Below are 27,523 nucleotides of genomic sequence, written 5' to 3'. Positions count from 1 at the left end.
AGGCAAAAAAAAGCACAAATCCGTCTGGAACACAGTCAGGAACCATGATATGAAAGCCCCCAAAGAGGAACAACAAGTCTTGGGAATAATATGAACAAGAGTTAGAGGCAGGGGTGGGGGTAGTGGGGAGAAGAAAAGTCGCTTGGAGGTATTCAGAAGCTGCTTTGAGGAGCTCAGGATATGAGAAGAGACAATAGTGAAAGACCACAAAGGCCTCAAGACCTTTCACCACTCCTCCTGTGAATGTGTGACTTTCTTCGGAGTGGAGAACACCTAAAGGGCAATAAATATGACACATCCATATTGTGTAATTCAAAAGAAATACTGAGGTTTACCATGTCAGAATGAGTAGGGAGGGATGTTATTTTTTTAAAGTGATATTTTATAGTGATTTCCATAATTCCATTCAGTCAGTCAACAAGTCAATAAACAACAATTTATTAAACACTTATTATGTGCTACAGATAGTGCTAAGTGTTGGGGTTATACAAAAACACAGTCCCTGCCTTCAAGGAGCTCACGTTCTGATGGGGGAAATATCGTTCAAACTCTAGGCACAGGCAAGATAGAGAGGGTGTAAATGGAGGGTAACCTCAGAGAGAAAGCACTAATTCAATCCAGCAAGCACCCATTGTGTGTCAGGTATTTGGAAGGGGCTGGAAATTCAAAGCCAAAAATGAAACTTGCCCTTGACAAGTTTACATTCTATTGGAGGGAAACAACATACACCTAAATAAGTAAGTAAAAAAATAAATGCCAAGGAATAAAAGGGGTAACAGAAAACAGTAACAACTAGGGGAAATCAGGAAAGACCGCATGGAGAAGGTACTTGAATAGGGATTCCAAGATGCAGAGGCTTGGAAGGAGAACATACCAGGCATAGGGAAGAATCTGTATAAAATCATGGAAGCAGGGGATGAAAAGATGTGTACAGGGGATAGCAGGTAGTTATGGCTGGAATGTAGAATGTGTGAAAGGGGAATAATTTGAAAAATAACAGGGATGGCAGATTGGAGCCTGATTATGGAGGGCTTATCCATGTCCCTCTACAGTGTCCTCTTCTGATGCATCATGGTGGCTTGGAGGTGACTGCTTATCCAAAGTTATGGCAGTGGATGATCAGCTCTGGCAGGTTCTACAAGTCTTTTAGTATGAGCTCCCAGCAACAGGTCACTTCTGCTTTCTGAGGGCCATACTGCCTAATATAGAGAAGCTAATCAATAGTTTCCTGGCCATTTGTTGATTAATTTTTGATCACTGTAGTCTATAATCAAACAAAGAAAAAAACAAAATTGGCCTTAGTACTATTCAAATCTCTTTTGCTTCTTCAGTGATAGTAACAGTGGTGAGAAGAAGGGTAAAAGATGCTAAAAATCACATATTTTTTAGACCTCTGTGAATGAAAAAAAAATAAACAATGCTGGTGGGCACAAGTCTGCCAGAAACTAGTTTATTAAATTAAATTTCTTATAAGCACCTTCTTCTTGGAAAGAGATCTTTGAATACCCCTCTAACATAGGCCATTCTGAAACTATGATTTATAGAATCCCTAGACAAAAACAAAATTCTGTAGTCAAGATTAAGCAAGTGTTCAGAGTCCAGGTAGCTCAGAACAACAGTAAACTCAAAGTTGGCACGCTTGAGAGAATAATCTTTCCTAAAAGTATCTCAGTCTACTTTCACTACTTCCCCCAAGGATTCTCCATTCTATCTGGTTGAATGTGGACTCAAGATACTTCCTTTAAATTAAATAATTAAAAATAGGACAGCTAGGTGACAGGAGTCAGGAAGACTCATCTTCCTGAGTTCAAATCTAGTCTCAGACACTTACTACCTGTGTGAACCTGGGCAAGTCAGTTAACTCTGTTTTCCTCTGTTTCCCCATCTGTAAAATGAGCTAGAAAAGGAAATGGCAAACCACTCTAGTATCTTTCAAAAAAAAAAACCCCAAATGGGGTCACAAAGAGTCAGACATGACTGAAACAACTCAACAACAATCAAAAATATCTTCCTTCTCTTAGGTCTGATCGTTACCCTTACCACCTCTGGAAAGATTCACTTCTGTCCTGAACAAACATCTTTAGAATATGATTAGACCTTCAATAAGGATGGTGCAAAAAGATTTCAGTGCAGGACATTGTTTTCCAAGAAACTTGATTAAGTATCAACAAGGTTTTTTCATTTGGGTAGGACTTCAAATTAAAGTCTTGTCCTAAAATTATTTGCTCTACATAGCCTAAAGAGACAATGGGGAAAGAGGCATGAGGGACACTCAACGTGTTTCCATACTATCTATAAACTTTAACTTGGCTGTCAATTCACTCAGTATGAGATCTTTGTTTAATGGCATACTACTGAAGGAACTGAATCATGTAATTCTCACTATGAATTAAACAAGAAGAATGAAGGAAACGTATCTGAATGGAAATGATTTATCAATACTCTCTGAAGAGACAAATAAAAAGGAACTGGTAGAGGTGGTTTTACAATATCGTGTACCCAAAGATAACAAGAAGTAGTATATGGCACATGGTACATTTGGTCATATTGTAGTGGAATGTTTGTGATAAGTATTTACCAAAAGAAATGCCATAGCAAACATTTACCTTGCTTGCCAAGAAAAGAATCATGGTAACCAAAGGTACCATCAGTTTAAAATATAACTCAATTTATAAAATTTTACAGTGAGGAATGATGGGAGATTATAACCTATATTGACTTATAAAACAGAAGGTAGTGGATGGCAAGACCAGTTTAAAGAAAGTTTGACTGGAGGCCCAAGTATGCAAAGCTCTCCAGAAAATATTTAAGGATGAAAGTTGAAGGAGGACAATAGACAGAAGAAATATAGAAAAGATCTACAAATATTCTGGTAACAAAATGTTTTTGCTCAATTACAATAAAGCTCCATGTTGGACTCTAACGTCACAGTTCTATTTATGATTATAGAGGGTATAGATAGGATCCTAGAGAGAACAATGACCAAAAAAATCAGCTGGATTAGACTAAAAGAACATAGAGGAAATGATGGGGTATGGGCTCTGGAAACCTCACTGAACTCTCCTTGAACTTTCCCCACATGGTTAAATCTGTGGAGTTGGTCTGAGGCATCTATCCATTCTAGTAATCCTATCAACTGGCCTTTCGTTGTAGCCTACACCCAATCTCCCTCCATTCTCTGTTACCTTTGAGGTACAAGCACCCCTAAACCTCAACAGAAATTCATAATGGAGGTCACACAATTATAAGCACTTTGAAGGATTGATTCACAAATATCTAAGGGATAATATGCTGAAGGAATAGAAAAAAAAATCTCAGACCTCATTAATACCAAAAAAAAAAAAAAAAAGGTGACTAAGAGACATTAGTGACCACAAGCCTATATATCTACTTTCTCATCTACACACAATCTTTAGGAAACTAGTCTACACATACATTGAGGGCATCCTTGATGAAGCTATTAGTAAGAAGCAGGCAAGCGGGAAAGCAGGGACTTGCTTAAGCTCTCCCCCATATCCCTCCTAACACCTGTAAAAAATGGCTCTGAACAAATTTGAGAGCTGCAGAACCCACAAAATAGCAGAGGGAAACAGGTCTCCAGCCAAGGAGAGCCTGGGTGGTTGCCAGGAAGGATCTATCGCACAGTGCTGCGAGCAGAGTGCAGCTCAGCGTGGGCCCCACGAGGATAGACCAGACCAGGAGTCAGCCTTAGGGCCATGAATCATTGAGCTGTGCCAGTTACCAGGCTTCTCAACCCACAAACGCCAAAGAGCAGGTTAGTGGGAAACCGTGGGAATGAGTTCAGGGTGGTTGGGCTACCAGCAGAGGTGGTGCAGTGGTGGTGGTGGCAGCAACAGGAAGCTCCTGAGGCTGCTTCCAGAGGTCCAGTGTCAGCTGCTTCCCCGGTCCCTGGCTCACACAGTGGGAGGAATCTAGCAGCAGATCAGAGTGGGAGTGCAAGGATCACTTTGTGGGCACAAAGGCAGGTTCTCTTGCTGTGCCCTGCTTGGACCTGGATTGCGTTCTTGGTTGCCAGTTCTTAGGGGAGGAGGAGTGCTGCTGTGACAGAGCCTGGGGTGATGGTGGAGTAGAAGTAGCTCTGAAAACAGCAGTGCTTGGACCCTAAAGCTTGGGACAAAGTACTCTCTACTCTACAAGCAGTTGTACACTGACAAAAAGCTCAAGGGTCAAGTAGTTGGCTGGGAACATGAACAGGCACTGAATATGAACTCAGACTCAAACTCAAACTCTAGATTCCTTTTTTGGTGACAAAGAAGATCAAATCATACAGCCAGAAGAAGTCGACAAAGTCAAAGAACCTACATCAAAAGCCTCCAAGAAAGATATGAATTGGGCTCAGGTCATGGAAGAGCTCAAAAAGCATTTGGAAAAGTAAGTAAGAGAAGGAGAGGAAAAATTGGGAAGAGAAATGAGAGTGATGCAAGAAAACCATGAAAAACAAGTCAACAACTTGCTAAAGGAGACCCAAAAAAATACTGAAGAAAATAACACCTTAAAAAATAGACTAACCCAAATGGCAAAAGAGCTCCAAAAAGCCAATGAGGAAAAAAATGCCTTGAAAGGCAGAATTAGCCAAATGGAGAAGGAGGTTCAAAAGACCACTGAAGAAAATACCACCTTAAAAATTAGATTGGAGCAAGTGGAAGCTAGTGACTTTATGAGAAACCAAGATATTATAAAACAGAACCAAAGGAATGAACAAATGGAAGACAATGTGAAATATCTCACTGGAAAAAAACACTGACCTGGAAAATAGATCCAGGAGAGATCATTTAAAAGTTATTGGACTACCTGGAAGCCATGATCAAAAAAAGAGCCTAGACATCATCTTTCAAGAATTTATCACAGAAAACTGCCCTGATATTCTAGAACCAGAGGGCAAAATAGAAATTGAAAGAATCCACTGATCACCTCTTGAAAAAGATCCCCAAAAGAAAACTCCTAGGAATATTGTAGCCAAATTCCAGAGTTCCCAGGTCAAGGAGAAAATACTGCAAGCAGCCAGAAAGAAACAATTTGAATATTGTGGAAACACAATCAGAATAATACAAGATCTAGCAGCTTCTACATTAAGGGATCAAAGGGCTTAGAATATGATATTCTGGAGGTCAAAGGAGCTAGGATTAAAACCAAGAATCACCTATGCAGCAAAACTGAGTATAATGCTCCAAGGCAAAATATGGATTTTCAATAAAATAGAGGCCTTTCAAGCTTTCTCAATGAAAAGACCAGAGCTAAATAGAAAATATGACTTTCAAATACAAGAATCAAGAGAACCATGAAAAGGTAAACAAGAAAGAGAAATCATAAGGAGCTTACTAAAGTCGAACTGTTTTGTTTACATTCCTACATGAAAAGATGATGTGTGTAATTCATGAGACCTTTCTCAGTATTAGGCTAGTTGAAGGGAATATACATATACATACACAGAGGGCACAGGGTGAGTTGAATATGAAAGGATAATATCTAAAAAAATGAAATAAATTTAAGGGGTGAGAGAGGAATATATTGAGAGAGGGAGAAAGGGAGAGATAGAATGGGGTAAATTATCTCACATAAAAGTGGCAAAAAAAAAGCAGTTCGGTTGGAAGGGAAGAGGGGGCAGGTGAGGGGGAATGAGTAAATCTTACTCTCAGCGGCTTCAACACGAGGAGGAAATAACATACACACTCAATCGAGTATCTCACTCCACAGGAAAGTAAGGGGAAGGGAATAAAAAAGGGAGGCAGATAGGGGGAGGAGGTAATCAAAAGCAAACACTTTTGAAAAGGGACAGGGTCAAGGGAGAAAATTGAATAAAGAGGGACAGGATAGCATGGAAGGAAATATAATTAGCCTTTCACAACATGAGCATTGTGGAAGTGTTTTACATAATGATACATGTGTGATCTACATTGAATTGCTTGCCTTCCTAGGGAGGGTGGGTGGGAAGGGAAGAGAGGAAAAGGGAATTTGGAACTCAAAGTTCTTAAAACAGATGCTCAAAAAAAGTTGCTTTTGCATGCAGCTGGGGAACAAGATATATACGGAATGGGGCATAGAAAACTATCCTGCCCTACAAGAAAGTAAGGGGAAAGGGGATTGGGGTGAGGGGGAAGTGGGGTAACAGAAGGGAGGATTGACTGGGGAACAAGGCAATCAGAATATATGCCATCTTGGAGTGGGGGGGAGGGTAGAAATGGGGAGAAAATCTGTAACTCAAAATCTTGCAGAAATCAATGTTGAAAACTAAAATATTAAATAAAAATGATAAAATAAAAAAAGCAGGCAAGCTTTTTCCAAGTGGCATTTCACATTAGACCCTATCCTGACTATCACACACCTGAAAGGTGCAGTGAAAAATCACTAATTTATTGTTAGTGGATTTTTTTTTTAAAAAGCATTTGATTCAGTAAAGCAAGATGCTGCCTTAAAAGCTTTTTTTTAAAAAAGTACTTTTCCTTTATTAGGAACTACTAATCTCCTCAATACAAATTAATCCAAAAATTAAAGAAAAGCTATTTGGAATTTCTGTACAGATACATGACACAGAAAAGTTAGTGTGGTTATGATGAGGTTTAGATTGTGGCAGCCCCCTTGAATTCCCCTTGAATCTTCCACTAGATGAGGTTTTTGCCTGAGGCCATAAACTTGTCATTATTTCTAGGCTCAAATCTCTAGACTAGGTTACTCTAACCTAGCCCAGTCCTCCATTGTCTGGCTAGTTTCCACCCTTGATCTTGTAAAAGTGCTTACGCCCAAATCTGTTACCCTTAAACTAGCCTGGCCCTACATTGTCTGTTATCTCCAGGCAGCTTTCAGCTACTTCCCACCCTTAATCCATTCTCTTGGTTCCTGGAGTCTGACCTCATCCCAGTCCCATCAAGCTCCTCCTTAGACTGCTCCTCAAGACCTTCCCTAAACTCTTCCTCCCATCACCCCAGGACCACCCTAGATCCCTCCCACAATCTTTGTGTATATAAGTTTCATGTCACAAAGGGTGAGATTTCTTAAGACAACCCATTATGGTGAATCTATAATAAACTTTGTTTCTCTTTGTCTGTGAGAAGACTTGAGTTGAATTCATTCGGCAGGACCGGGCATGGCAGTATTTTGGGGTCTTGAGCACCCCTAAAAACACATGGTTCCCTAACCTCTTCAGTTAGATTTTTGTCCTTGGCTACTATAAAGCAACTCCACAGGGAGAAAAGGAAAGGAAAATGTTGCAGGAGAGTCAAGGTTTGCTGGACGGTGAGGAAAAGGGTAATATGAGGTTTTCCATCCTTAGGCCCAAACTCAGAAATCCCTTTGTAAAGGGACATTTTGGTGGGTGAGAATTAGGGGCAAGGTGAGTATTTGTCACTTCCTTTGATAAAAGTGGAGGAGAAGACACAGGAATTGCAGTAATACTTGCTTGAAGCCAGGCAATTTTATTGTATATAGACTATGTGGAACATTTTATACCATTTTATATCATTTTTGTGATTTCAATGACTCAGAACCTGAATTAATGACCCACTTGAAGAACCAGGACCTGGGCTTCTTTGTTCTCTCAAGTTTGCTCAGAGAATGTCTTTTCTCTGTCAACAAGGCCAGATCTGGCTGACCTAAGAAGATTCTTTCCCCTGTTAACCATTAAGGGATGAGACCCTAATCCTGAGAGACTACCTCGATTAATATCCTACAGATATATACTTCAACTGACCCTTGTCAACACTCTTATCTTATTGTATTTACAAATCTATTCCATTGAGGAAAATCCTCTTCTTGTATCATGGTTAAACATACATGGGGATCATAAAAGTGAGGTAGCACAGGCTTGCTGGGTCTGCTAAAAATAACGTATATAAGTTTTCTCATTTCTTTGTTCAGACAGCCAGAGCTTATGCTCTGACTCCTTGTACGTACTAGAACGCTAACTTAGCTATGCTTTAAGGGAAAATAATAAACAACATGGATTTTTCTATCACCTAGCTTGTTTGCCTCCTTCAAGGATGCTCTTGCACCTGGATCCAGTTACAGAATTTTTCTGGAAAGTTGATGGCCTCTCTTAGCTTGGCTGGATTCTCAGGGAGCCCTTGGTGGCCTTTTTCTAATTTAGTTTGAATGCTGGATTGCTTTTATATGAGGGGTGAGTGCCACAGTTTCCTGATTTTCCCCTGTAGCATATTTCTTTTAAGCTAAAGACAAGATTTATTAAAACACCAATAGAGGGGTGGGCATGATTCTAATAATCTGCCATATTGGCCAGGCTCTTAAGGAATCTGAGCACCTTAAAGGAGGCAAGGTGGATCTTATACATAAAAGTCTGTGGGAACAGAGAAGGGATCTAGATGGAATTAAGGGAGTGGTGGTCTAGGGTGGGGCCAGGTACAGACAGTGAAAGGGGCAGTTAATTAACTGGGAAGGGCTGATTTCCCCAGGTGAATGCCAGGGACTTGGGTCAAGTGGGAAAGTCCAGGGACTTTTCCTTTTTGGGGTCCAAATCCCAAAGACATAGTCTTTTCCTTTTGGGGGTTCAGATCCCATCCCCATCATTCCCTGCTTAAACAAATGGATCCTGCCTGCGGTGGGGGAATCCCAAAGAGGAGTTTGACTGGAGGAACATTGGCTGGTACCCACTGTTTGCTACTAACTGTAGGTGAGTCTGGAAGACACAAATCTGACAAGCAAGTCTGCAGGGCCCAAATATATAGGGAAGTAAAAGCTCAAAAGCCCCATTACAATAATTTATGTTTTTCCTGCAGGATTATCTGTTCTTCTTACTTTCTCAAAAGTTTAAGTAACACTTTTGCAGGTAGAAGTTTTCCACCCCTGTGTTCAATAGTTACACAAATGAATTTGCCAGAGACTGACTTTTTACTACAATTATAACAAGAGACTTGGGAGGATACTTAAGTATGATTAGGCCAAATAGGTTACCTCCCTCAAAGAAAATTGATTGCAATGAAATTCTCTTCCCCTAGTCAATCTGAAGATGTTTCTGATTTAATTTCAGTAATTTGGGGTATAGAATGACTTCACATTCAGGTCAAAACAGCAAAATCTCACACACTTGCATTGTGCTTTTATCTTTTACTGACCATTTGCTCTGATTATAGAAATCTCCTATAAAAGGATAAAGCAGGGACAAGATTTATACCAAGTATCTCAGGATTTTCCAACCATGCAGTATCAGTTCCACCTCATAGTCAGATTCAGGAATAGGCAGGTGGGTAACATCCCTTTTCAAAGGAAGACAATGGGGAAACTGAGTCAGGAGGATTCCATCTTAGACCGAGGCTAAAATTGTCCTCTCAGTTTTTCCCAGATGCAGACCTCCCACCTGTATCACATTCTCTCTGAGTAGCTTGTGGCATGTCTCTCAAATAATAGATTACAGACTATTGATTATTGATGGATTATTATGTATGATCCATCAGGCAACTCAAAAAAAAAATCAGCTATGGTCCCAGGAGCTTTTACCACAAAAGAAGTAAGTTTCACTAATCACAGCTTAGGGAAAAAAATTTACAAGATATACATCTCAAATTTAAATTTTGTCCTGGTGTAAAAGCTAATCATTAGAGATCATTTCTATATACTTGCAGATTCTCAGTAAGCCATATTCATTGTTTAGGAACTCCATAACCCAAACAAGCTTTTTGGGAAGTTTATACATTAAAACAATAACCAACAATCTTACAATTTTCATAAGTGATAGTCAAATTGTTTTAGCTGTAACCAAATTATGAAAAGTTGCTTGACATAACTGATACAAAAGTTTACCAATCTGAAACTTGAAACAAACCCATTACCCATTAGGTGACTTCAATTTTGTTGAATGCATTTCCAAATTACCTACACAGTGAATTGGCATCTCATGATTACCATGTTAAAGCTACAACTTTAAAAGATTGGGCTTACCCAAGTTTGGGAGGCTGGCTGGCTTCTTACCTTGGACTGCCTTGATGAGGTCACTTGCCTCTCTCCCCACCGCTGCTGGGGCTGGTGGTAGGGTAGCCAGCAGTATGTGCCAAACCTGAGTGATACTTGCAGGCTTTGGGGGGGAGGGGTTCCCCCAGGGCCCAAGGCCATTGCCAGTGAGGCCCATGCTGTAAACTACTGCCCTCCTGATGAGGGTTTGGGGTGAGAGGTGCTCGACACCCCAAAGTACCGAAACACCAGGTCCTGCCGAAAGAATTCGACTCAAGCTTTCTCAGCCAAGGGAAAAGATAAAGTTTATTAAGAGTTAGCCACATAGGCTGCCCCCAAGACATCCCACCCCTTGCGACGCCTGTAAGGAAAGCAGGCCAGACCAATCTGAGCTAGATTGGATCTGACCACCTTCATGGAGGCAAGATGGAGATTATATACACAAAGGTTGTGGGAGGGATTGAGGGGTGGTCTGGGGTGGCCAGAGGAGGGGTCTAGGGAAGGACTTAAGGAGGAGTCTAAGGAGGAGCCTGAAAGGACTGGGATGAAGTCAGACTCCCGGGTGGGGGAAATAGCTGAAGGCTATATGGAAATGACAACCCATCAAGGGCTGGGGTAGCTGAGCTAGGGTATAGATATTTTGATCAGGTTTAAGGATGGGAAACAGGATTAAGGGCGGGAGGTCGTTGGGAAGACAAGATTAAGGGTAGGAAACAGCTGGACAATAGAGGACTGGGCAAGGTAGGCATTTGGGCTTAATGGTTATAGCCTCAGGTCAAGGCCAGGTAGAGTGGGAAGATTCAAGGAGAGTTCAAGGGTTCAAGGGGTTCCCAGAGACTGTGCCCTCATCACTCCCACCTCCTTCCTTTCGCCAGTGGAGGAGGGTCAATTAGAAGGTGGGGGAGGGGAGGGGGAAACTGTCTTCTATGAGAGAGGTTAACAGAAAAACACAGGGCTGCTTGCAAACCCCATCCTCTTTAGTCAAGGGAAGGGAGTGACCAGGGTTGTAAGGAGGTATTTCAAAACTCCTTAAAGATCAATCACAAAACCTCTTGAATCTGCTAAGGTGTTTTTAGCTGTTCTAACTTCAGTGTAGCCTTATAGCCTGGTCAGAGCTGGGACTACAGGAAGAAGAATCTTAATTTTTCTTCAGACTTTTACAATTTATCTTCATCCTCCAGATCACAGAGGCCAGGCACAAAGCTTTCCTTTTCAAGGTCTTGGAGACCTAGGGATGTAGAGGGAAGGGAGTAAGCCTCGGGAAACAAAAAAGCACTTGCAGTTTTCCCAGTTCCCTAGCACCACTGAGGGAATTGACAGAATTGGGCACACCTTTCCAGACAGGGCATCTGTCCTTGTCCCCTATGCTGTGGAAGGTGTGCCCAGGTTCATGGCCTCCAACTGAACCACTGGACAGAGAGTCTGAGAGCATCTGGCCAAATGAGAGACAGCCTCATAATTGCCTGAAAAGCAGCTCCAAGCTTTCCTAGGTGCTTGTGATGAGGGCACAGTCTCTGGGAACCCCTTGAACCCTTGGACTCTCCTTGAATCTTGCCACTCGACCTGGCCTTGGCCTGAGGCTATAACCATTAAGCCCAAATGCCTACCTTGCCCAGTCCTCTATTGTCCAGCTGTTTCCCACCCTTAATCCTATTTCCCATCCTTAATCCTGATCAAAATATCTATACCCTAGCTCAGCTACCCCAGCCCTTGATGGGTTGTCATTTCCATATAGCCTTCAGCTATTTCCCCCACCCGGGAGTCTGACTTCATCCCAGTCCTTTTAGGCTCCTCCTTAGACTCCTCCTTAAGTCCTTCCCTAGACCCCTCCTCTGGCCACCCCAGACCACCCCTCAATCCCTCCCACAACCTTTGTGTATATAATCTCCATCTTGCCTCCATGAAGGTAGTCAGAACCAATCTAGCTCAGATGGGTCTGGCCCTTTTTCCTTACAGGCGTCGCAAGGGGTGGGATCTCTCGGGGCAGGCTTATTTGGCTAACTCTTAATAAACTTTATCCCTTCCCTTGGCTGAGAAGGCTTGAGTTGAATTCTTTCGGCAGGACCCGGCGTGTCGGTATTTTGGGGTGTCGAGCACCTCTCACCCCAAACCCTCATCATTTATGGTTCCCTGACCGGGAAGCACTGCTAATCTCAAGTTCTTCTCCAGCCAAGACTGAAGGTATGTGAGCCCCCCCCCCCTCCCAATCCCCCTCCTCGCTCTCCAAACATTTTGGATGTGCTTCTCGGGCCTGACCTCAGCAGGTCCCAGTGGGTTGGACAGCTTGGTCCAGTGGTCTCAGTGAGTCGGACAGTCACTCTGTCCTGGTCAACCTGACGCTATCAGGTGGTTCTCGGTGGGTCGGACAGCTTGGTCCAGTGGTCTCAGTGAGTCGGACAGTCACTCTGTCCTGGTCAACCTGACGCTATCAGGTGGTTCTCGGTCCAGTCGGACAGCTCGGTCCAGTGGTCTCAGTGAGTCAGACAGCCAGGCTGTCGTGGTCAACTCAACCTGACGCTATCAGGTGGTTCTCGGTCCAGTGGTTATGTCGAAGGACATGGACGGATGCCCCATCCGGAAGCATGTGCCAGATCCTTTCAATTGTTTCGGCGCTGGGAATTTGGGAAAGTTTCAGGTACCTTCTGTATATTTTGTTTTCTTGTTTTATTTTGTTTGTCTTCCGACAATTACTCCTAACTTCTCCTTTACTAAGGAGGAAGAAATTTCCAGCCGAAGGGACCCCACGCCCTGCCTCTACTGCAGGCCCTGCAACATCTATCACCATGGGCCCTGCCCCCACGGCAATATCTCCTCCCCTAGCCTCTCTCTCTGAGGTAGCACCCACTTGGGTCTCTGGGGTATCTTCCCCTCTGACCTCTACCCCTCCTCAGGTACTAGCTGATCTCCCTTGCCAGGCAGATGCCCTGGCCTTGCAGTCTAATCTACCTCAGCCGCAAGCTCCAGGTCCCACAGTGCCTTCAAGGCTTTTTCCCCTGAGGGAAATGCCTGCCTCCCCTGCTGGGACAAGGAGATTGCATGTTCCATTCTCCATTTCAGATCTCATCCAAATTAAAGAAAAAACTGGGGAGATACTCAGAAGATCCCACTAAGTTTACTGAGGGTTTTAGGGATCTGTCCCTGCAATTTGAACTTTCTTGGTGTGATTTGCATATCCTCTTCTCTACCTGTTGTACCACTGAGGGGAAGAGGAGAATATGGGAACACGCTCAAAAACTTGGGGACAGTTTGGCTAGCAATAACCCCATAAACTATCCCCCAGGAACAGCTGCTGTTCCAACTAGTGACCCAGGATGGCATTATCAAAGGAGTGAGGATAGAGAAAAGAGAGACCATATGGAAATTTGCCTGTTAGAAGGCCTAAGAACTGCATTTCAAAAGCAAATAAATTTTCAAAAAATTAGGGAGATTACTCAGGGAGAAAAAGAAAACCTTGTCCTTTTCCAAGCCCGACTAGTAGAAGCTATTAAGAAGTATTCAAATTTGGATCCTGATTCTATTGAAGGGGCGGCAATACTTAACATGTATTTCATTAATCAGTCTGCCCCAGATATTAGGAGGAAACTGCAGAAATTGGCAATGGGACCCCAAACACCTCAGGCCCAATTACTGGAGACAGCATTCGGAGTGTTCAATAATAGAGACTTAGTCCAGGCAGAGGAAAAAGCCAGAGACAGAGAACATGCCCAATTCTTGGCGGCTGCCATGGCCAGGAGATTGCCAGAGGGTGCTTCTGGCAACTTTGGCAAAGGGGAAACCTGCTTTCGATGTCACAAGGAGGGTCACTGGTCTAAGGAGTGCCCCTCTAGGGCGCCCCCCTGGAAGAAGCCTCTAGGATGCACGCCTCCAGGACCATGCCCAGCATGTCCCCGAGGCTGGAAAAGTGGTAGAGCCTCCTCCCAGTACCCTGTCCTCCAGTCTTCTCAAGACTCGGAAGGAGGGGAAAGCCTGGGGCTTGGCCATGCTCCCACTTTCTCCACCTCTCTCGAGGAGCCCTGGGCAAAATCGAGGCAGAAGGTAAGGTTACCCACTTTATCACGGCTATGTTCTCTTGTTTTAACTAATTGCTCTGGCCCCACATGCCCCTCGACCCATCAGGTCATGGGCATCAAGGATCTGTTGTCTGAACACTCCTTCTCTGGCCCTGCCCCCTTTTGGGGAAGGGACCTGATGGTGAAATTGGGAAGCCAATTTTCTATAGTTAAACCTCATAACTCCCTTTTCCCCCTGTTTCCCAGACCTCCCCATGTTCCCCCAGAGGCATGGGAGAGGGTTGAGCCAATTGTTTGGGATCAGGGAATTCCTGGGCAAGCTACTTCTGCCACCCCAGCCATAGTTCCCCTCCATTGCCTTCATTATCCAATTAATCCCAAGGCTTGGGAGGGACTGCAACCATTAATTGGCACTCAAGGCCCTGACTCACTCCCTCTAGAGTGGGGCCCCTACCCAGCACAAGCTTTTGGGACTTTAAAAACTAAACTGACCACCACTCCAGCATTAGCCTTACCTAATCTAGAAAAACCTTTCGCTTACTCTGCTGAAGGAAGGAGAGGACAGGCTTTGGGAATTCTAATCCAGTCCTTAGGATCTGACCCCTGTTTTCCAAAACAATTAGATTCTCTGGCTGCTACAGCCATTCCAATTGAGGAAGCTTCTAAGCCTCTAGCAGACCAGCCCCTAGAAGCTCTGCCTTGCCAGAGCACCCTGGAAGCAGGGGGCCACCAGTGCCTGGCTAACCACAGGCTCACCAAACATCAAACCTTGCTCTTAGATATCCCCGACCTAATTTGGATGTGCTACACACTCCTGAACCCCGAAGCAGAACAAGTGGTTAGGGGAGCTAGGTACGAAATAGTCATCTTTAATTCCCACCAGGGATATTGTCCTTTCTCTGTACTCCTGTACTGTCTGTTTTGTTGTTTGCTTAACTTCCTTGCCAGGTTTGTCTCCTCCAGTCTCCAAGCCATCAACTTCCAGATGACTGTGCACCCCTTGAACTGGACCCATCAAGCCAGCTCTACGCCCCTTATCAGCAGGAAGCAATTCCAGAAGCTGAGACCTTCGTCCCTGACCCCAAAAGAATTTGGGTCCCATTTGTTTGAGGGGGGAATGATGAGGGCACAGTCTCTGGGAACCCCTTGAACCCTTGAACTCTCCTTGAATCTTGCCACTCGACCTGGCCTTGGCCTGAGGCTATAACCATTAAGCCCAAATGCCTACCTTGCCCAGTCCTCTATTGTCCAGCTGTTTCCCACCCTTAATCCTATTTCCCATCCTTAATCCTGATCAAAATATCTATACCCTAGCTCAGCTACCCCAGCCCTTGATGGGTTGTCATTTCCATATAGCCTTCAGCTATTTCCCCCACCCGGGAGTCTGACTTCATCCCAGTCCTTTCAGGCTCCTCCTTAGACTCCTCCTTAAGTCCTTCCCTAGACCCCTCCTCTGGCCACCCCAGACCACCCCTCAATCCCTCCCACAACCTTTGTGTATATAATCTCCATCTTGCCTCCATGAAGGTAGTCAGAACCAATCTAGCTCAGATGGGTCTGGCCCTTTTTCCTTACAGGCGTCGCAAGGGGTGGGATCTCTCGGGGCAGGCTTATTTGGCTAACTCTTAATAAACTTTATCCCTTCCCTTGGCTGAGAAGGCTTGAGTCGAATTCTTTCGGCAGGACCCGGCGTGTCGGTACTTTGGGGTGTCGAGCACCTCTCACCCCAAACCCTCATCATTTAGAGAGTGACCCCAACTGCAGGGCAAGAAAGGGATAGGGAAAGAGGAGAGGCTTACATACAGTCCTGACTGGAGAAGAGCCAGGTTAGGCAGTTTTCTGGTCTCAGGGAACCGTATGTTGAGGTTTAGGGGTGCTGAAACCCCAAAATAATGACATGTGTGTCCTACCCAAATGAATTCCACCCAAACCTTTTAGCCAAAGTCAAGGTTTATTAAAACACCAATAGAGGGCAGGTGTGATTCTAAAAATCTTCCATATTGACCAGACTTAAGGAATCTAAGCATTGGTTAGACTCTTAAGGAATCCAAGTCTTGGACAGATTCTTAAGGAATCTAAGCCCCACAGCATATTCTGTTGAAAGTCATTTGTCTTTTCTTCTTGAGCGTACCACTGGCACCTGAATGACAGTCTATAAGTAAGGCAGAAAATGCCTATTTAAGGGTTCTGGCAGCCTTAATACAAGCATTCAAGTCTCTCTTAGTGAGTGAGCTTTTGGAAAGTCTACTGTGAATAAGAGGGGAATCTATTTTTACTTAAATACTTTAAGATGACATGGAACCTTCAGAAATTTAGTTAAAGAAAATTTTATTGGTGCCCACATGCATGTACTCTGTTATGGCGTGTTAATGATAAAGAAAATACAGATGTCCTAGATCATAATTTCGATGGACATTTTGTCAACTCTCTTATTGCATTTACAACATATGCAATTAAGAAATTCCTTTCCTATACTGTGATTAAACACACATGTGGATCATAAATTTTGAGTTCAGATAGTCAGAACTTTTGCTCTGGCTCTGCTAGCTCTGCTAGCTTTAAGGGAATAAACTATATGAATTGTTTTCTGCTTTCCCTGGATAGATGGATGGAGAGTGATATCCTGATTTTTAACTTCTTCTTGGTCCCATTAGCCAATGTTGCTGTCTTCAGGGGGGAAGCCTTCGGTGTCAACGATGCCACCAGTGGAAGCTCTGGATTTTGCATCTGACATTCTTGGGGGTTTTCAATTGGGGATTTCTTTCATGGGCGGGTGGGAGGGGGCGGGAAACAGTGAATTCTTTGTATTTTCACTTTACCTTTTGGTTATAATATATTTAGACAGTTTTCTTTTGTGATTTCTTAAAATATAATATACAAAGGTTTGGGGGTTTATTGTCATGGTTTTCAGAGATTCGAAGGATTCATATATTATCTCCTCTCAATGTGTTTTCTAGGTCAGTCATTTTTGGTAGTAAATGGCTGAACAAATTGTGGCACGTGAATATAATGGAAAATTATTGGATTGTAAGAAATGACAAAAGACAATTCCAGAGAATCCTGAGGAGTGTAAGTTTATCTCAGAGCCAAAAAGACCTGGGTTCAAGTACTCCCCTGGCACATTTCATCAGAATAAAAACTACTAAAGGGGAGATTTAGTTTTATCATTATCATCAAATCATCATCATCCCCAGTGTTTAGCACAGGGGCTGGCTCAGAGTAACCAATTAAGAAGGGTTTTTTTTAATTAACTGTGACTCTGGCTAAATCCCTTAACTTTTCATTAAGAGAACAACTCTCTAACCCCAAGTTTCAGAGAAAGAGATGACCTGCATTAAGAAAGGAGATCTCCTCATTTGGTAGTTCTCTGTACAAATGAGATCAATTCTGGTCCCTATTGTCTTATAAAGACACTATAAAGATTTTTGCACAGATAAATCCTTAACTTCTAAAAAAATTATATTTTTAGGATAGTTTTAATTGTGGGAATCACTGGGCTAAGGAGTACAATCAACTGTAACTTTTTATTGCTAGAGTTCGTTTTAAAAAGATCAAACCAGTTCCTTACTCCACTCATTCCCCAACAACCTCGCCAAAGTTGACTTTTATCATTTTTAACCTTTTTTTTTTTTTTTTTGCCAATTTAGGATTACAAATGAAAAGGGACTTTTTCCTCCATCTTGGAGTCTGAGAGGCCTGGTGGAAACAGGACTTCTGGAACAGCAAAATGTCTGGAAGACTGTGGTCCAAGGCCATTTTTGCTGGCTACAAACAAGGCCTACGAAACCAGAGGGAACATACAACTCTTCTGAAAATTGAAGGAGTCTATGCTCGGGATGAAACTGAATTCTATTTGGGCAAGAGATGTGCTTATGTATACAAAGCCAAAAACAACACAGTGACTCCTGGTGGGAAACCAAACAGAACAAGAGTTATCTGGGGAAAAGTTACTCGGGCTCATGGAAATAGTGGAATGGTTCGGGCCAAATTCAGAAGCAATCTTCCTGCCAAGGCCATTGGACACAGGATCCGAGTGATGCTCTATCCCTCAAGAATCTAGAATATGAAAACTGATTAAATAAAATTACACATTTTTTGCAAAGGTAAAAAAAAAATGAAAAGGGACCTTAGGGGCCTAGAGGGAAAGGGATTTGCCTAAGTTCAGGGACAGTTTCTGCTTCAGCCACTTACTATTTGAGTGGCCCTGGACAAGTCACTTAATGTCCCTCGACCTCAGTTCCCTCATCTATAAAGTGAAGAGGGTTGTATCAGATGGCTGTTAAGAGCCCTTGCAGCCATAAATCTATGATGCCATGATGATTTGTCCATAATGCCTATTCACAAAACACGTTCTAATGTTCTACTGATAGGACAATGGTGATTTCCATGGGAATGAACATGAACAGGTAGAAGAAGGATGTGGCCAGCCATCATAGCCATGGCTGTTTTTGAATCCTTGGCCTTTGTGGCTCTCTCCCCAGGGTGAAAAAACTCCTAACCACATACTGAACAACAAAGTAGTCCCTTAGAGTTCCATGATGGATTTTTTTTAAAGTCAAAGTATTTGATGCTTTGCAGCTGTTAATTTACTTCAATCATATGGGTTCTTTTCCTTTATGAAGAGGTAGTGGTCACTTTATCACCCTCAGTTTCTGCATTTCCTGTATCAGGCCCTCCCAAATTCACTTCACACACACACACACAGCCCCACACTGTTGTGGAAGAAGCTGCTGCTATATTTCTTGCAACTGAGACTTGAGTGACTGCTTCAGAACTCCCTCCCTGGGTCACAGCTCCTCACCAGTAGGGACTGCCAAGCTCCCTCCATGGACCTCCCCTATTACCATGGCCCTCTGACCAAAAAAGCCTGTGAGTCTTTACTGCTCCAGGAGGGGAAAGATGGCAAGTTTCTCTTAAGGGACAGTGAGTCGGTACCAGGAGCCCTGTGCCTCTGTGTCTTGTAAGTGGTCTCTGCTCTTTGCTTCTATTGGAATGTGTTACATGTACTGTCTAAGGTCGCTTTTAACCCTAGCATCCTAGGTTTTTCTAAGATCAACCAAATAAGAATAGAGCAACAGTGAACTTGGGAAACCCCAGGAGGGAGGAAAATGGCTAAAGACCATAAGGGAGGAATCGGAGGGAAGGCAGAGGGCTCCATCACAGTGGGTTATTGTCATAGGAGAGAGCTGGCCTTACAATGTCGAGAAGGCTTTGGCTCCCCTCTGATACATCTTAGTTCTGTGCCCCTTGCAAAATCATTTACTGAACCTCTCAGTGCTCCAGGTACCTCTCTAAGTTACATCATTTATAGGAAGTTTGCCGATTTGAATCAGTGGAGGAAGGGTCTGTATTAGGAGTTGATGATATTACATCTGAAATGAAAATAATAATTGTGACAAATACAATTACCATCCTGTGAATTCATCTGTTCTACTTGAGGAAACATCACATACATAAACAATTATGTACCAAATATAATCAAAGTAACGATGAAGCAATTGGGGGTGGGGGTGGGGGTGGGGTAGGCAACAGATGCTGGAGAAATAAGGAAAAGCCTCATTCAGGAGCTGAGCTTTGAAGGAAGCTAAGGATTTCAAGATGTGAGGAAGGAGAGTGTCCCAGACATGGAGGACAGCATAGGTGGGCTACAAAAGTATCCTGTCTGCACGGCACAGGGCAGAGCACAGAAGGTGCTTGGCACAGTCAGTAGGAAGAAAGGTTGTCTTTCTCCTGGACATCTGCTTATTTTGTAATCAAGGGCCTAACCCCAAATTTAGTCTTGCACTGATAATGCCTCTACTAGGAAAAATAACTTTCAAAGTCACTGGCATTTCTAAATAGTATTCATTCATTCAAGTAATTGAATAGTTATTTATGGAATGCTAGGGGATGTGGGATGCTCTGTGTCAGTCAGGTACTGTGAGGGAATACAAATATGAAAGCACTCTTGGCTCATCTTGCCTCAGTCCTGCGCTAGAGATACTGCAAGTCTTTTATTGATCCCATTTTACAGATATAGAACCTGAAGCTCAGAGATGTTAAGTGATTTGCCCAGTATATTAGAGTCAGAGCTTTGAACCAGATTTTCTGACTCCAAGCCTAGTACTTTTTCCTTTCTGTACTTCTCCCCTGCCTTCTCATGGAGCTTGTTCCACACTATGATTTAAACTAGAAATGCCAAGCTAATGGAACAGTTCTTTCTTGTTGAAAGCACTCCTTTAAGCAAAGTATAGAAAGGCATTTTGAGTTAATTACTATATGTTCTTCTTGACTTTCTCTCTCCCTTCTCTATAAAAAGAGGAACTATTGTCCTCTTCCTGCTTAATGTAAGAGGTTTTTTTTTAATTAAACTACATTGTGGGTGATATGGGCTTTTATGGGCCTGCTTGTATAGCCCATAATTTCTGTGGGAAAGTATATTCTAAGTTCCAAGAAAATAGCCAACTTTCAAACATTTGGGGTACCACCTGTACAGGACTGCCTATATTTTTAGAATTTCCCATCAACCTGGTACTTTTTGTTGTTGTTGCCAATAATATTCCTATTCATTGAATCAGCATGGCATAGAGAATAGAGTTCTGGGCCCTCTATACAGATATCTACAAATAATTCAGATAGCCATGGCAGTTAGGGAGCCAATAGGACAGACCTCTCCTATGGTGCGATATGCCCAAAATGAAAGATGCGTTCAAACTCCACTTCTGATACTTACCATGTCAATGATCCTGGGCAAGCCACTTAAACTCTATGGATCTTAAGTGATAGAGATAATTTTCATCTCTGTGGATGAAGAGAGTTTCCCTCAGATACTTCCTTTATTTCCATCTTCAAATTAATATCATCATATGTGACTCTTGCCAGGGTGGAAACAGAGGACCACTGGAGTCACCACTGTGTGTGGTAGAGGCACTGGTCTTCGATCAGAAGGTCTGATTCTGACACAAACTTTCTGATCCTGGGCAAGTCACTTAACTTCCTTGTCTACTGCAAAATCCCATAGAACAATGTGTTATTTTGTCCATAGATTCCCATAATTGATAACCCCAAGCTTACTATTTCCATCTTTGTCAAATTTCAGACCATTGGCTCATCTCACTGAGTTGTTTGTGTGTTTTTTTTAACCTCCAGTTTAGCCATTTGTTGACCTGTGAGATAGATACGATTTGCTAGTCCAAGAGCTCTATTTTCCATCGACCTTGCTATATAAAAACATTCAGCATTTTTTTTAATGAGATGTTTTTATTCTTGGCTGCTTATAAAAGTGTACCATTAATACTACAGACATGGAATTTGATGAAAGTGTGTGTGGGTAATTTGTGAGAGGTGATTTGAATTTGGGGTTCACCCCCATTCTATGGATTATAGATTTAAAGATGAGAAGTCATCTGAAATACATTTCTTGATTAAAGTACTTTTGGGAGTTTTTCTTGAATAACTTCCTGAAATATTCTTTCTTTGCATTTTTGAGAAACTAGTGATAATTTTTAAGTAATCTTTTTTCTACTATTTTCACCCTTGCTTGTAAAGTTATCAAGCGTTTTTAAAAAATATTTTGCTATTCTGATGTTTCTTCTGTTTTATCTTCAGTGAACCCATAGCTTTATTTTTATTTTCCATGGACATTTCTAAACTGTTGGGCTTTGTTATTTTGTCTTGTTCCTTCCTTATTGTCAGTTTCTTCTTTACTGAAGTAAGATCATGCTTTTATTTACTTCAAAACATCTTTATTTATTTTGACATGTTATAACAATTTCAGTTTCTTTTCTGTGGCTCTTGTTAATACTGATCTTTCCCCCTCTCTCTTCTTTCTGGTATCTTTTCCTTGGTTTCTTTTAATCCTTAATATTTATTCATCATATCTAACCTCTTGCCTTCCTTCTCCATTTATTTGTTTATTGCTTTTCATTTAGGCAATTTTCTTCTTGAGCTTTTTTTTGTTAAACATTCAACATTTTTACAAGTAGACTACCTCCAATACATGTCACTTCTGGCCATCTTTAGAGTTCCTCATTCTGAATTCAACTCAACATTTATTAAGTACCTACTGAGTGAAACCACTGTGGTACATGCTGGGGGAGACACTGTTTAAAAAATATTTTGCTGATTGTTTTTTTCCCTAATGACATCTTCTACCACCCCCTCTATACCATTATCTTCCTCCCACCATTAGAACTCTCCTTTGTAACAAAAAACTGTAAATAAAGACTGGACTTATGTGTGATTTCACTGGTATATGAAACTCTCTACCAATGAAAGTCAACATCTTTGCTGTACTTTAGAGTCTTAGAGAGCTGGCTGGAGTATAGAGAGAATTGCCTAAGGCAATACAGCCAGTGTGTATATGAGGCAGGGCTCGAATCCATTTCTTCTCCATTTCAAGGCCAGCTCTTTATTCATACACCAAGGTGCCTATACAATGAAGTATGGTTATAGAAAACTAAACAACACATTAACCAGGTCCCAGAGCTTCATTCCATACCTATATACGAACCACTACCTCACTGCTGAGAGGATGGAGATAAATTTCCATATCAGTTCTCTCAACTTAAGATTGGCCATGCATTTTTCAGATCACAGATAAAAATAAGTACAAGATGGGCCCTGCTGTCATGATGCTCATGAGAGATGATCATAATAGATAGGACAAAAATGTAGCAATCATAGGGCCAATAGGAAAGACCTTTCCTCTCAGGTCGTATACCTAAGGTACATGCACTAATTGGAGAATTCGTATTGCTGGTAAAAGAAGCCAAGTCATATGTGGGGGTGATTGCATCACACCTGGGTCATGGAATTCATTAGGAGTGTGTGGGATGCTAGTAGGGGAACAACAAGGCAGTTGGGCATCCAGTATCAAAGAGTATTGGAAACACATAGAACTCAGGAGCTATGGCAATCTGGCTATAGGGTGGAGAGTGCAGACATTTCAGAGCAGAGAAGTGAGACAGAAAAAGGCACACTTAGCCCACTTATCCAACTTGCTGATGTCCCAGTGCTGAGAGTGATAGCCAATCCACTGGATAACGGTCAGAATGTGGGGAACCTGTGGCCTCAAGGCCACATGTGACCCTCTAGGTCCTCAAGTGTGACCCTTTGACTGAATCCAAACTTCACAGAACAAATCCCCTTAATAAAAGGATTTGTTGTGTAAAACTTGGACTCAGTCAAAAGACCACACCTGAAGACCTAGAAGGCCTCAAGGTCACGAGTTCCTCACCCCTGGTTTAGAACACTGGACCAAATCTAATAAAATGAAATTTAGGAGAAAAAAAATGTAAAGTCTTACCATTGAGTTTACGAAATATCAACTTCACCAATACAGTCTGAGGGAGTCATGGCCAGAAAACAGGCATCTGAAAAAATGTTTGAAAGTTTTCATGGACTGTAAGTTCAACGAAATTGTGATAGAGTTATCCTTTAAAACTACTGTAATTTAGGCTGCATTAAGAGAGGCAGCTGGGTGGTACAGTGGAGAGAGCTCTGGACTTGGAGTCAGGAAGATCTGAATTCAAATCCAACCTGTGTGACCCTGGGCATGTCACTTTATCACTGTCTGCCTTAGTTTCCTCAGCTATCAAATGGGATAATAAGAGCACCAACTTCTTAGGTCCAAATGAGGATATTGGTAAAGCACCTTGTAAAATATGAAGTACTGTCTAAATGCAAATTGTCTTTTACTTTTCTTTGCGTCTCCAATGTTTAGCATAGTGTTTGGCACATAATAAGCACTTAAGCTCACCTCGCTATTACTATTATTTATCTAGGAGTAGGGAAGGGAGAGTCCCACTGTACTCTGTGCTTATCAAACCATATTTGGAAGATTGTGTTTAGTTCTGGGCTCTCCCGTTTAGGAAGAATATTGAAAAACAGAGCGCTTTGACAGGTGATTTCCTTGGTATGGGAAGTCCCAAGTTAGAAACTGTACCTCCCAATACAGGTCTGAAACTTATAGTCTTAGCTATCTAAAGCAGTGGCAGCTCTGTTCAGTGGATACAGCACTGGAACTGGAGTCAGGAAGACCTGAGTTCAAATGTAACCTCAGACACTTACTAGCTGTGTGACCCTGGGCAAGTTACTTAATCTCTGTTTGCCTCAGTTCCCTCATCTGTAAAATGGGGATAATAATAGCACCTACTTCCTAGAGTTAATTCCTGAGATAATGATTGTAAAGTGCTTAGCACAGTGCCTGACACGTAGTCAGAACCATATAAATGTTAGCTATTATTATTATTAAGTGGATCCATGCTGGCTACATGTTGACTTAGAAAACCACAAATTATCATTATCTATGTTGTATTGTTGTTTTCTTCTATTTTGTTAAACATTTCCCAATAAATTTATTCCTGATTTATTCCACATTTGGAAGTTTTGCAAGGACCACAGCTATGAGTTTGACACCTCAGACTGAGACCCTTAAAGGTTGCATCACTTGTCTTTGGTCATACAGTCAGTATGTGTCAGAGGAAGGACCTGAATGCAGGTCTTCCTGGCTGACTTTCTATGCCATGTTGCCTAGTATTAGGGAAAAAAATCCAAATAATTAGAACTCTCCAAAGGTGGGATAAGGTACTTCATTAGATAGAAGGTTCCTCCTTGCTAGAAGCTTTCAAGTGAAGGATTGATGATGGCTTGTAAGGTTTGCTGATAGTCAGGCATGAGTTATACTGTATGGATGTGCAAGTTCTTTCTAATGCTGAGACTCTGTGGTGCTATCATTCTGGGAGATGGATACAGTCTAGGGCTAGGTATATAGAGAGTTGGGAAAGTGAGTAAGCTGATCCTCCAGGGGAGATAAGCAGTGGAGGACATATGAAAGCTATTTCCACTGATGTTTCCTGCTCCTTCCTGCTACTAAGACTTAATTTTAATGCTGCAAGCCCCTTGAGGGCAGGGGTTGTCTTTTGCCTTTTTTTATATCCCCAGAGTCTTAGTACAGTGTCTGGCATCTAGTAGGTACTTAATAAATGTTTATTGATTGATTCATGTAAGGGTGGGAACTAAAGAGGAGGGTTCTTACTTCTGCCCTTTTCCCTGATAATTGGGGCTTAGGGATAAATTTCACTTCTATTCCTTATATGCTTTGTAATAAATATGTTTTATATATTCAATTGTTTATTAGAGTTTGCTGCTTGAAGTAGGAGAAAGGAAAGCATTTCTCTAGAGGACAGTTAGAATCAAGCTAAATTCAGATTTCTCCAGAAATGAGTTCTGAGTAGGGATCCACATTAATCATACCAGAATTCCCCTAAAAATGAACCCTGTCAATCTGCTAAAAGTGAGTCTTCCCAAAGTAAGAAGTTCCAGGAGCACGATTTGACATGAGCAACCCATCTAACAAGGGTTTTATAAATTTAATAAACAGGATAAATGTACTTCTTGAAAGGTGTAAAATATTGTTCTAAGGAACAGATGAAGGAGAAGGTCATTAAAAGCAAGATACATCAAGGAAGGTTTCACGAAGGATGTAGTATTTGAGTTACGAGGGGCAGGTGTTAATTCAACAGGTGAAGAGAGGGAGTATAGTAGGTTATTTTGTCTGAAACACAGAAATTGGTGTGAGAAGCTACAGAGAGGCATGATACTGTGGAGGGGCTTTGATTGCCCAAAAAAGGAGTTTGAATTGTACTTGGTAGGATCCAGGAAGCCACTGAATGTTAATTATCATGATCAGATCCATAGTTAAGAAACATTGTGGGTGTGGGGGGCTTGTCCTTTGTTCTTAAGAGGATGTGATGACATGACTTGCAAGTGAAATGGAATCCAGGGAGGGAGGGCTGTGTAAAGTCACCAGCCTCACTTCCTCTTCCAGAGCCATTATTAGAGCAACAAAGGATGAACTGGAAAATGTAGGGAGTAGAAGCAAGAAGATCTCCATTAGGTTACCATTGTGTAGGTTAGGTGGGCCCTGATTAGGTAGAGGTACAAGGATGGTGGATGTGGAAATGCAGAGTGGGAGAGAGATAAGAGATGTTGCAGAATTAGTCATTGTAAAGAGTTGGAAGTAAGCCTGAACAGCCACCATCATCTCATTTTGTATATCATACTTTCCATTGTCTAGTGGGGACCACAGGTGTTTATTCTCCTCCTTTGGTTGTGAATCATGATTCCTCACCACTGTAAGTTGTGCTGTTCAGTTGCCTTGCCTCCTACCATGCCAAAGTTCCCTAAATGATCTGTCACAAACTACTAGCTCCAGAACACTGAACAAACTACTATTATCCAGCATTAGAACTAAGTATATAAGTATAATAGCTAAAATGTATATAGTGCTTATTATGTGCCATGCACTATGCTAAGCACTTTGCAATTATTATCTCATCTGATCCTCACAACAACCTATGGAAACAGGTGCTATTATTATCTACATTTTACAAATAAGGAAGCTGAAGTAAATGGAGGTTAAGTGACTTGCCCAGGGTCACACATCTAGTACATGTCTGAGGCTGCATTTAAACTGAAGTCTTCTTGGCTTCAGGCATGGTGTGTTAGCCACTGTGCCACCTAGCTGCCTAGAGGACATTTTAGGGTGAAAAGGAAAGGCCAGCGGTGGCTTAGAACTAAGGTAGTCTCCATGTTTGTAACAGGGTCTTTATTTGTATTTCTTTCTCAGTGAGGGAAGGGGAGGGGAGAAGGGAGGGAGAAAAGATGGATCTTTGAAAAGAATATTTAATTTAAAAAAGAGTATTAGGGGCAGGGAGTCCAGGAACAGATCTATTACCGATTCCCACCCCCACCCCCCTTTCCTGTATCTGCTCCTCAGGATGGCTCAGCCAAGACTGATTCTCTCTGTCCCACTTCTTCCCAAACAAACAAAAGCTATCTATCTTCACCAGGCACACTGCACCTACCCCCCTCCCCCACCCCACATCCACCCCTGCCTAAGTTCCAGTTCACCCTCACATCCCCACAGTCTCCTGGTCTACATTTAGTCAGCCTTCCCAGAGGTGAATTCCACATCTGGTATTTGCTTTTCTAAGACCAAGATTGGGGAAATAAGAATGTGACTACCTCTGATAATAAAACTTCTTTCCTTGGTTAATGTCATTTATTCCACCTATAGACCTTGGTGGAACCAACACAGATCTCTAGTCTGAGTTGTGGTTTGGGACAACCAAAGTTGCCTGCCACATATTTGGTAGGGTACCCAGGTTCTTTGTCATCCTCACCAGGGTGCTGGGCCTTATCATCTTCATCTTACTGTAATTATCAAAGGCAAGCTTGACTGAGTCCCGTTCTGCTGTGTTCCTCCCAAGGTGGGAGTGCAGCCACCAGTGTTCACTCTTAGATGTTTTCCTGAGGAAATCATGGTGTTAAGGGCTTACTTCAAGTTTATTCTTTCTTTTTCTTCATTGATAAATTTTGTTGCAAATGTCAGTTTCTAGTTTTTCTAGTTTCTAGGAAATGGCTAGTTTCTTATCACCTTGAAATAAGTTGTAATCTCTGCCATTTGTCAAGGAAAAAATTTCTGCGCGGGCGCATTTGCCTACTTATGTCAGTCTATCCTATGGCTATGACAGAAATTGATAATAATAGGTAGCATATATATATTTTGCTTTAAGGTATACTAAGACCTTTACAAATAATTATCTCAGTTTATC

At 42.2% G+C, this 27,523-nt stretch overlaps 2 protein-coding genes across 2 annotated transcripts in view; both read left to right on the top strand.

Moving 5' to 3' along the window:
- The first annotated feature begins 17,652 nt into the window (after positions 1-17,652).
- LOC118848317 (60S ribosomal protein L35a-like) lies at positions 17,653-18,022 on the top strand. Its single transcript, XM_036757162.1, has one exon. The coding sequence runs from the start codon at positions 17,653-17,655 to the stop codon at positions 17,983-17,985; it is 333 nt and encodes a 110-aa protein (XP_036613057.1). The 3' UTR covers positions 17,986-18,022.
- Positions 18,023-18,751: 729 nt separating this feature from the next.
- SH2D1B (SH2 domain containing 1B) overlaps positions 18,752-27,523 on the top strand; it is a 33,060-nt gene continuing 24,288 nt past the window's right edge. Inside the window, exon 1 of the mRNA XM_036753189.1 lies at positions 18,752-18,885. Coding sequence (XP_036609084.1) covers positions 18,752-18,885 — 134 coding nt within the window. The remainder of the gene's footprint in view (positions 18,886-27,523) is intronic.

The sequence above is a fragment of the Trichosurus vulpecula genome, chromosome 4, assembly GCF_011100635.1.
Source record: "Trichosurus vulpecula isolate mTriVul1 chromosome 4, mTriVul1.pri, whole genome shotgun sequence".
In the NCBI taxonomy this organism is placed as follows: Eukaryota; Metazoa; Chordata; class Mammalia; order Diprotodontia; family Phalangeridae; genus Trichosurus; species Trichosurus vulpecula.
This window is presented reverse-complemented; position numbering and strand designations above follow the sequence as displayed.